Genomic DNA, 12050 nt, shown 5'->3' with positions numbered 1-12050 from the left:
CAACTGTTTACAAACTGAAAATCTGCAGTGGAATCTTTTCAAACTGGAGGTTACACATTTGAACCAAAGAAAAATTTGCCAAATAACAACAATCTGAAACAAAATAAAATATAAGGACATCACTTTGCGACTGCCCCTTGTGCTCCAACCAGCTGAGTAAATATGATAATCCTCTGGCACTAAATTCAAGTGAATTTTGCAACATTTAAACAGCAGTAACTGCACTGGTCAACAACCACTCCCACACTAAACTAAAACTTTCTGTAAAGGTCTAATTAGGTTATCTGTCCATTACTATTTGTACTTACCAGAATAACTTATCTGCAACATACCATTTGTAACTTCAGGTCCTTTTATTACCATGCCTAGATTTATGGCTGTCCCAGCATCAGTAGTCTGGCATACTCCCACAGGTCCATCTAATTTTTTCGCATTCAGCCATGGTCAATGAGAAAATGCAAACAAACAATATCAGTGAACTCCAGAGGTAATAGACACAGATACATCTGCAGTAACAGTTTTATGAAATTCATGAACTATGTGGTCTTATGTAGTGACTAAAAAATTGTATTAAATTCAAAATAAATCGCAAATTTGATGATGCGCTTTCTTATCAATAATTTGCAACTGGCACAAATATCTTTGTAGTAATAAAATTTCCAAAGGTTCTACAACTTAACTGAAAAAAAGAGGTTGGTAGGAGGGAAAAACTGACATGCATAATCGTCAGTGAGTTATAGAATGATTTTTTCTCACTCTGCAACAAAGGTGTGCAGGTATGAAACTGTCTGACAGATGAACTCTGTTTCGGATTGAGAATTACTGCCTGCAGAATGTCAGAGTTCAAGTCTGTGTCTTCGTTCGGTACATAGTTTTTATTTGTCAGAGAGCTTCATAAACTATTATTAAATTTAATTACATTACACAACAGATAAAAATTTGAACAGACATTATGTATAGTCTTTTCCCAACCACAATCTTATCAGAGCCAGTCAAATGAAAACCCCACTGTAATGGAACCATTGAATTGTTCCATTCAAAAGTAATCACCACTTATGGATGAGACAATCAATTCCTGTTTCGTGGAACAGGGTTGGCTGCTGATGGATCCACAACCGCACCCACTCTTGGACTTGCTCCACCAAATGAAAGCGACATCCACACATATCTTTTCACATTACCTAGGTGTGAAAAATACATGGCAAAAAAATCAAGTTGTATGGAGAATGCTGCAGTGTTTCTCAACCAAGTCACATTTTCGCAAGTTCTTCAATGCGCAGCAACATGTACACTGCATTTTTCATATTATGAAAGTATAAATACGAATTCCACCAAACACAGCACATTAGTTTCGGCAGCTTTGAAAATGAGATAGCAATGAATTTTTGACAGCCAGTCACAGCTCACATCACATGATCTCACCAGCCAATGACAGCCGATATTTCAAGAACAAGACGTGATGCAGTCAGTCAACAGCAACATCACTGTTAAGCACCGCGAACACACAAATAGGAAAAGGTAATGGTTTCAATTAGTATACATAGGGTCTAAGGAAAAGGTAATGGTTTCAATTAGTATACATAGGGTCTAGCTACAAGAAAAGCTAAGCTTTCACATATAATATTGAGTCCTTTTTGCACGTGTTACCCTTTAAGACATATCAAACACAAATGTGCCAGTAAAAGCATAAATAATGATGTAAATGTCTGGTCTTATGGATCAGAAATTTTGCTAAGTGGCTGCTCCTTAAACTGTTAAGTTTCCAATGAGTGTCACATGCTATGTGATTTAAGAAATTCATTGAACATTCTGACATGGAACATAGCTCATCTTGCAAAAAAGGAAATTTACTTCAAAAGTAATATTTTCCTGCCACCTGTCAGGAATTAAACAGTTGCGATGTCATGCTCATTTAAATCAGTTTGTTGTTAAAAGTATTGCACAGCCTTTGTCCTAAAGCCTTTGAAAAATTTGGCTGTCGGCAAACTTTTGTCTTTTGTGTGGGCACTGTGTTTTGTTGTTGTAAATGGAACATTTTCTTTGTAACTTAAGTTTTATATAAAAAAAAAAAACAACAACAACAAAACACACACACACACACACACACACACACACACACACACACGTGTGGGTGGGGGTGGCACGCGCTTACATACATCCATGTATGTTATCTATTTCTGATGAAGGACTAGTTGGCCGAAAGCTCACTTTCTGAGAGTCTTTTTGTTGTGCCTAGCTGCAGTTCAGCATCTACATTAAATGGTGAGTAGCGACTATTCTTTTCAAAATATTGTTAAGTTTTACTTTGGTGATTTCTCTCATTTATGTTTTATTGCTGAAATACTATTCTGTAGTAGCATATGGAAGCAAAATTCTTTATTAGAGTATAAATTCATACCAGCCAAAACTACAAAAACTTAACTGAAACTAGAACACGACAAATTCCCGGAGTTCTGAAAATTCCAACCTTTTTTTGGTTTACGCCATAATGAAAAAATTCCTGGTTATTTCCCGGATTGCCCGGGGCACACACACACACACACACACACACACACACACACACACACACACACACACAGAAACCAGTCTACTGGAGGGTAGCAAAAGTGATCCACAAAACCACTGTCTTAATTATCTCGAACAAATGACCTCCTCAATACCAATCAGCATGGATACCGAGAACATCAATCATGTGAAAACCAACTTACACTTTTTGACTTACTGAGAGCTTTAGATCAAGGCAACCAGCTTTAGATCAAGGCTGATTGCCTTGATCTGAAGATAGATTTCCGTATTTCAACTTGATTGCTGCAGTATTTTTTTACTTCCGAAAAGCATCTGACTCAGTACCACATTTACACTTATTGTCAAAAGTTTGATTATATGCAGTGTCAAGTGAAATATGTGGCCGGATTGAGGACTTTTTGGTTGGAAGGACACAGCACATTACCTTGGATAGAGTGTCATCATTAGATGTTGAAGTAAATTCGGGAGTACCCTAGGGAAGTGTGTTGGAACCCTTCCTGTACATGTTGTATATTAACGACCTTGCAGACAACATTAATAGTATATCAGGCTTTTTGCAAATGATGCAGTTATCAACAATGAAGTACTGAAAGAAGCTGCATAAATACTCAGTCAAACCTTGATAAGAATTCAAAGTGGTGCAAAGATTTGCAACTTGCTTATGTAAAACTGTGCACTTCACAAAACACACACACACACACACACACACACACACAAAACAATAAGAATATAGCATCCCTTGACTATAATATCAATGAGTCACTGTTGGACTCAGTCAACTCATATAAATACCTGAGTGTAACAATCTGTAGTGACATGAAATGGAATGGTCACATAGGCTCAGTCGTGTGTAAACTAGGTGGTAGACTTCAGTTTATTGGTAAAATATTGGTGAACTGCAATCAGTATACAAAGGAGATAGCTTACACATCACTCGTGTGACCCATCCTAGAGTATTGTGCAAGTGTGTGGGACCCGTACCAAATAGGACAAATGGGACAGCAAATTTATACACAGAAGGGAAGCACGAATGGTCAAAGGTTTGTTTAATCCATAGGAGAGCATCACAGAGATACTGAAGGAACTGAACTGGAAGACTCTCTATGATAGATGTAAATTATCCCAAGAAAGTCTATTGACGAAGTTTCAAGAACTGGTTTTACTTGGTGGCTCTACAAATATACTACAATCCCCCACATATCACTAACACTGAACAATGAGAATAGAATTAGAATAATTACTGCATGCACAGAGGCTTCTGAACAATTATACATGAACGGAACAAGAAGAAACCCTAAAAACAGGTACAATGGGATGCATCCACCGCCATATACCTCATGGCAGTTTGCAGTATATATAAGCAGAGGTAGAAAGCAATTATGAAATAATTATAACATTGATGAGAATAGTGTGTGTGGGGGGGAGGGGGGGTGGAGGGGTGGGGGTGGGGAGGGGGGTGATAGGGGGAGCAGGAGAGGCAGGAGGCACAGCTTAAATTGCGGCAGCTGAATATTTCTGAAAAGCCCAATTACAAATTTCACTGCTGTGCACCACACAATTCAAGGGTTACTTGGCTGAATACACATTCCACCAAGCACTTTAACTTTTCTACAGAAAAGCCAGTTAAGTGTGAAATTGCATCATTACTGCATAATTGGTAATCTATGAAAGAACTAAAATAAATATAAAAAACTAACCTTGAAGCTTGGTCTTTTTAGCTTGTGTTATGCTGATATATCATAAACAAATACACAAAGTGCCAGTAAAATTTTAAATCCAGAATGAGATTTTCACTCTGCAGTGGAGTGTGCGCTGATATGAAACTTCCTGGCAGATTAAAACTGTGTGCCCGACCGAGACTCGAACTCGGGACCTTTGCCTTTCGCGGGCAAGTGCTCTACCAAAGTTTGGAAGGTAGGAGACGAGGTACTGGCAGAAGTAAAGCTGTGAGTACCGGGCGTGAGTCGTTCTTCGGTAGCTCAGATGGTAGAGCACTTGCCCGCGAAAGGCAAAGGTCCCGAGTTCGAGTCTCGGTCGGGCACACAGTTTTAATCTGCCAGGAAGTTCCAAAATTTTAAATAATGGCACAAATGTCTGGTCTTCTGGGGCCAAAATTTTTCTAAATGCTTGGTCCTCAAAGTGTGAAATGTTAAATAAGAGTCAAATGCTCTGTGATGCAAGAAATTCATTACACATTCTCACACGTAACACAACTCATCTAGTGTAAAAGGAAATATACTTTGAAAGTAATGCTTCTCAAACCACCATTCCCAAAATTTTCCCGTGGCCTGTTAAAAATGTCAACAGTTGCAATGTCACACTTATTAAAACCAGTCTGCTGTTACTATATTTTATATAGTCTTTGGCTTAAATCCTCTGACACATTTGAAAACTTGTGTGTGGACTATGTTTAGGTGCTATAAATAAAACATATCCTTTGCAACAAAGTTTTATTTTGGTACTATTCTCAAGTTTATGTTTTATTGCTGCAGTATTACCCTGCAGTAGCAGTATTACAGTAGTAGGTCTTACGAGTGAAAATTACAAAATTCTAACTGAAAACCAAACAATGAAAATTCTTGGAATTCTAAAAAATTCCCAGGGTTTTCCCAGATGAAAAAATTCCCTTGTTTTTGCCACATTTCCTGGTTCTTCCTGGGCATATACACCCAGCTGAAACTGACTGCAGAAGGATCCTACAGCATGCCAACACACATTTTGCCCAACACCCATGAAGGTAAGATAAGAGATATTAGAGGTCACATGGAGGCAGACAGACACTCGTTTTTCCCTTGCTGTATTTTTGAATGGGACATGAAAGGAAATGACTAGTAGAAGTACAAGGTACCCTCTATCAGGCATTATACAGTGGCTTGCGGATTATGTATGTATGTATGTGTATGTATGTACGTATGTATGTATGCATGCAGGTCAGAGAAAAAAGGAACATCTTGTAAAAGACTATTTACTTGCTTTAATATTTTCTCAGTTTATGCAGTGTATATGGTAGAGACCATTATGCTAGTGAAAAATAGACACTAAGGTCACCAATAGGATCATGCAGATTCACAATCATGATACAAGGCATGAAACAGACTTTCACATGGTTAACAGAACATTAATGTTAGCAGTGAAAAGTTCATGTCAAGCTGATTTTTCATAATTTTCTTCCAAATGATCTCAAGATGTAGTAAGGAAATAAATTTACCAAGTGACTTAAGCAGTGGCTTATCCATAAATGCTCATGAAATTTGGATTTAAAATAAATAATAATGTAAGCAACAATGCTGTCCTAGAAATAAGTATAATAGTAAATTACATAAGATCCTACTATTCATAAAGGAATTAATTACTGTCCTACAGCTTGCATTAGATAATTGAACAACATTGGATGAAAACTGTCTGTGTACACAAATAATGCTGTAATTTGTACTTTGTTGATATCGGCAAAGTATGTAAAATTACATATTACAAGCAGAAAATAAATCTGATATGTCTTGTAAGCTACATTTCCAATTAAGTAATTGGAGCCAAACTAGCTTCAAACCTGCAGGTTTCAAACATTTTTTTCTATAATCAAAAAGTTACAAGCCTTGCAACATAGGAAAGTGCAGCATTAGTGAATGAAAAAGTTTCAATTTTTTGGTAAACATGTACAACTTCCTATTAGAAGTCTTGCTATGTCACTGATAATTTATTTTTATTCTATGACAATTGGAAAGATTTACAGACATGTTTGATTAGAATTGCAGACAATAAAAAATGAAAAAAAAAGATACCTCTTTTGTGCAAATGGTGAATAATCTCTCTGACAGGCCATGTGAATATGTTTTGGATCACGCAAAAAAAATAAGAAAAGATTTCCTAATGCTTCAACATTAAAAAGGACAACATGCCTTCATGTTTTGCCACTCACCAGCATGGTGGATCAAAAAAGATCAATCCAACATCAACCAGTGAGAGTAGTAATGTTGGCAACTAACAGCGAAAAGGAGTTTGCCACCATCTGGCAAAGCTCAGCAATAACAATAACCATAGCAGCAGCAATAATAGCTGTTCCAGTACGTTGATGCACATAGCACTTTTTTTCTGGTCAGTCTCTCTCACATTGTTGATAGGTGCAAGTTCAGTGATAGAAATGGGGATTATGTATTAATGCTGGCAGTATAAGTTTGCAGACACAATAGAGAAAACCTTGTAATAAGCTGTATTTCTTTACAAAGGTTCATAAAAAAATTAAAGAAACAAGACCCACAGAAAAAAGTCACAATTTAACTTCAATAACAATCTTAGGCTTACACTGAGATAGAAAGCTGCTCCCAGCAGTCACAGGTGTTGAAAATATTATTAGACTGTCAGTAATAGCCACATTGCAAATCAGGGAGCATTTGCTGGGAGTCCCTAAATCTCAACATATTTAGCAGAACAGGAAGCCATCCATAACTGTTTATCAAATACTGAAATGGGTATAACCAAAAAAATTCAGGCAGTTTGCTATGATATGACAGCAAGCAACACAAATCAATTACATGTCAAAGACGGATTTGGGGACGGGGGGAATAAGATTAATAATAATAATAATAATAATAATAATAATAATAATAACCTGTCGTGAATCTCTTGCCATCATCATCATATTTTTGGATTAGTTAGTTATGATTTACATATATTGAAGCAATGAAGTGCCTCATGCTGTCCACTCTACTTACTCATCAATGAGATGATTACAGACAGCTTCTGGAGTTAACAGAAGGCTTTCATAAGAACAAGATATAATTTCACCTCCAGAAGCTGTAAATCATACAAGGCAGATGATAAGAACAGTTTTAATATCTTTTTCAACATCCATTTCAGTTATCTAATCGGGAGAAGAGCTTTTAAGAGTATGAATTTTTCTTGCTCAAATATACGCATGAGCCTAGCTTCTGTCATCAGAATGAATTAAAGCATCTCATCCCGATTTCCTATTCACAGATAAATTATTGAAACATTGATCTGAAAATCAGTAAGGTAGGTGCAAACAATGTTTCCATCCAAGTCTGATACTTTTGATCCTGGAATTGTGGCTTCATTCTCATTTGATCTGAAGGCAAATGCAGGTGAAGGAGAAGGAGAAGTATAGGAAGATGAAATAAAATCAACTGAACATGTACAATGTGTGTCAAAGAGGTCTTTCTACCTTTATGAAAACTGAGTTATTGTCCTTTGCAACTACTAGTAAAAACACATTCCTCAGGCAATTTTCTATAACCACCACCTTCTCGACAAATATCATTTAACAGAGAAGAATGACTTTTGTTACAAAAACGAAACTGAAATAAAAGATTGGCAAACGATCTCTCTTACACAAGACGAGGGCATTGCTAACTAAGCCATAATCTTTCATGTTTTCCATTTTCTATGTATTTGCTTCAGAATGTTTTGTACATGTTAGTTACTTAGTAAGTTACAAATTAAATAAATCATCCAAACAATTCATTTATCAAAATAATGTGGAATAAGTCAGTTTCACGTATCTGATACACAATTAGTGTTGACAGGAACACACACATTATTTCTTAGTCTTATGTAACTACCAAGTGGTTTGGTGGCCTTGATGTGATCCCATGAATTTATTTAATAAAACAGAAATGGTAGAGAAGCAGAAGAGTATATTACTTTAGAATAAAAGTAATTGATTGCACTATTTTCCAACTTCAAGGCTTTTGCCCAGTCTCCTCACAAGTTTTTGATTAAGCAGGAATTTTTCACTGCAAGCAACAAAATTTTACCTTTAGGAAAATTACTTTTAGTTAATGGCTGCCCAGAGGATACATGTACAACATACATATAAACATTTTGTTTTGAAGTTCAGTGTTTATACTTCTGAATACTGTTACTTTAAATAATAATAATATGCTTTTAGGCATCTATCTTCATGAGAAAAATGTATGCTAGCTGGAATGTATGAAAACACAAACTATGACAAGCTACCAGATCAGTAGTTGATGGAGGTCATGCAAAGCCTCACAACCTAGTTATTAAGATTTCAATAAAATAACCCACAAATGTGCTGAAACATGTTTGTGCAAACAAAGTACCTTAAGAAGAATTTTGCAGCTTGCATATACAAGTGGAACCCACTGTCACAATCTGTTCCGGAAACACAGGTGCTGTTGCAGCATCCAAAAAGACATGCTTAGTTTACATCTTCTAAAATGTAAAACAGGCACCTACGAAAAGGTATGTATAATGTACAGACCACACTGACAAAGCCAGAAATCTTTTGTGGTACAAAGAATAAGACTGCCAGTGATGAGGCTATTAGAATTGAGAACACAAGCCCAGAATGGACAAGATTGGAGGCTGAATTAGATGACTCCTACTAAAAGTAACCATACAGCCGTAAATTTTAAGCAACTAAGAAACCACAGCAATTAAGGAACAGCAGAAAACCTACATCTGAATAGCTCCATACTGAAAATGTCTGTTATTCAATTATTTCTTACTCCATCGATCCAACTGTGACAAACTCACAAGGATATAGAGTGTGTCAGTAAACAATCTATATGTATAGAATTAAAGCGAAAATAACTATGAATATTTACATGAGTACGGTACCCACATCATTGTCCAAACTTACACTATGGTATATCACACTCAAAATTTCTGGTCCATAGATCTATTAGGTTTTTTCATTGTTGCTAAAAACTCTTCCAAACTGTAAAATGACCAATCCGGTAGAAATTGCTTCAAATGCTTCCCAAAAGAGGAATCTTTGTCAAATTTGCTTTTAATATCTGAAGGGAGAGCATTAAAAGCTTTTGCACCAGGTAACTGTACAACACCCTTTTGCACCATAGCCAGGTTTATACAATCACCATGTAAATCGTGCTTTCTCCTAGTATCATATCCACGGTATTCACTATTTCTTTTATAAAACCCAATATTTTTGTTGATGAAACACATAAAGGAAAATACGTACTGGGAAGTAATAGTCAACATTTACCCAGCCGACAGGATTATACTGTGGAAATGAAAAAGTAAATGGTCAAGTATCAACCTCAGAAAGCAGGAAAATAGCTCACATGCTGAAAGTAAGACTGCAGAATAGGAAAATTATGAAGGCTAAGCTGGAGTTCAAGAATACACAAAACAGTTCTCCATGGTGTACGCTACACTTGCACAATGTGAATAATACAACATCTTACAGAGCTCCTCCAAATTCTCCTACACCCGTGCAATTCTCATATGCACTTCCCAGTATGTCTATTGCTTATGAATTTTGTTTCAAGGTCAAAAATGGGTTTCTATTACACAACCACAATACAACACAGCAAAGTAATTTCCATGTAAATCTTTCCTCCTTGGCTATAACTAAAGAAAGGCTTCTGCATTCTGTGCAGATGTGTTAAAGAAGCTGCCATTTGTTGAAATTCAAGAACTGAAGATTCTTCTTGTGGTGCATGCTGGGACGTCCCCTGCATATTTTGGCCATTGCAATTACATGTATTTATTGCTGGTTAGGTACGGCCCCTGCCTCACCCAGGAGGTTGTTTGCAAACAGAAGAGGCAAGGTACTGTGTACACTCAAGCCTTCAGCAGCCGTCACAGCATCTGGAGCAACAGCCTATCCACTATGTGGCGTACAAGTCACAAAAACACAGCACAGCAGTCAGGGGCACTGATTTACGTCCAAGCAGTCATATTCTCACATGATACTGCGCACTGTGTCCTTCTGTAGGTGGCTACTTAGGTCGGTGCTGCAACCCTTGAAGACCAGTTATGTCCCGAACTTTGAGTGATCAACAGCAGCCACCTCAAGTCTGCACTACGGGTCTCTGCTACAGGCCCTGCCTGCCGCTGTCTGCCAAGGTGTCATCTCACTATGAGCCACGTCCAGCACTGCACTTCCATCCCAAGGGCACCATTTTGCAGTATTCGTTGTGACTGGCCACAAACTCATCATCTTGTGGGACCGTGTCGATATGGCACCTTGCTGCTCACCAGATGACCGCCTATGAGCTCTCAGCCATGAAGGACTTTGACATTAGCAACTGACTGCCTAAAAGCTCCTAGTCTTGTAGGACCGTGTCGTCACAGCACCGCTGCTCATCAGCAGACTGGCTACATGTTTGCAGCCTCATTGGACTGTGTCATCATTGATCTTCCCTGCTCAAGACAATGCTGTTCTCAAGTTGCGTGAACATTATTCTCAGAAGTTGTATTTAGTTTGGTTCTTATAATAAACAGTTGTTAGTTTGAAGAGTGAACTTCACTACAACCAGTTACCGTATTTACTCGAAACTAAGCCGCACTTTTTTTCTGGTTTTTGTAATTAAAAAAAAAACGCCTGCGGCTTAGAATCGAGTGCAATGCACGCAGAAGTTCTGAAAAATGTTGGTAGGTGCCGCCACAACTAACTTCTGCCGTCGAATATATGTAGCGCTACATAGGCATGCTTTGTAGACACAAAGATAAATACTGGCGCCAAAACCTCTGCATCAGTAAATAAATTTTTAAAAAACGGTAGAAGACGAGCTTTTTTTTCTCCGCCGGAGTTTCAACTACTGCATTTCCATACATTATCCAACGAAGTAAATACAAATTCCGTATTGTTCATCTTCGAATGTAGCAGAATTTCAATGTACTCCGAAAATTTGACTGCCAAGACTGTTTGGGATGTTAGTCAATATGGCCAACTCTATGTTCTGAATTTTTTCCTACCTGTGAGAAGAGATGGTTGGTAATAGGAACCTGTTGAAATGTGAATCACATGCAGTATTCTCTTCACCATAAGAATAATACGAATATAAACATTTTGCCATGTATTCTTTCGTGTTTGCTGCTATCTCATTTAAATCCCATCTGCCTAATAAACTACGAAACTAGGGTGAGACAACAGCAAACGCGGAAGAATATACGTATCATGTCATGTTTATATACGTATTATTCTTATGCCTAATAGTGATACAGTCAGAAATGAAGCACGGCAATTGACTAGATTTTTAAATCTAAGATGACTAATTTCTGTGCAGAATTTGATGTACTAAAGAAGCGGCCGCAAAGGTTCTCAAATGGAGAAAAATTTTCACCTAACTCTCGTTCAGAACATGTTCTATACACGCAGTCTATTATTTGGTTCTTGTTGATCATTGTCAAAGAAAGCAGCAGTGTGAGTAACAACAAATAGCAGTCTCTTGCCATTGTTTCGCTAATGAGACGATTCCTCCCTCTTTTTTTTTAATTGTAAGCGGCGGTAGCATGCACAAAAGCAAGCCATGCTGCGAGCGGCAACAGGCCGTAAACACGCACTATCAGAATGCGGCAAACAATGCATGACACAGTACAGTAATGCATTTTCAGTTTAGAGTGACATAAACACCTATATCAAAGCAAACGGCACTTATCAGATCAAAGCAAAATAAGCAATCGATTCAAACCAGACGAAGCACGTGAAAAAGGAAGGGTACCCGTATAAACATGGACGGAGCGCCTGATGCACAGCAATGGCTACCTGGTAAAGTTTAACTGCTAAGTTTACG

The 12050-nt window shown here is 37.5% G+C and overlaps 1 protein-coding gene across 2 annotated transcripts in view; it reads right to left on the bottom strand.

The window, feature by feature from the left end:
- Positions 1-12050, bottom strand: part of LOC124711315 (cation-independent mannose-6-phosphate receptor) — a 640574-nt gene that overhangs the window by 530550 nt on the left and 97974 nt on the right. For both annotated transcript variants that reach the window (XM_047241343.1, XM_047241335.1), the window contains exon 7: positions 309-419. In XM_047241343.1, the coding sequence (XP_047097299.1) occupies positions 309-419 (111 nt within the window). The remainder of the gene's footprint in view (positions 1-308; positions 420-12050) is intronic.

The sequence above is a fragment of the Schistocerca piceifrons genome, chromosome 1 (genome assembly GCF_021461385.2).
Source record: "Schistocerca piceifrons isolate TAMUIC-IGC-003096 chromosome 1, iqSchPice1.1, whole genome shotgun sequence".
Lineage (NCBI taxonomy): Eukaryota > Metazoa > Arthropoda > Insecta > Orthoptera > Acrididae > Schistocerca > Schistocerca piceifrons.
The sequence above is the reverse complement of the archived record's forward strand: the minus strand, read 5'-3'. Positions and strand labels throughout refer to the sequence as shown.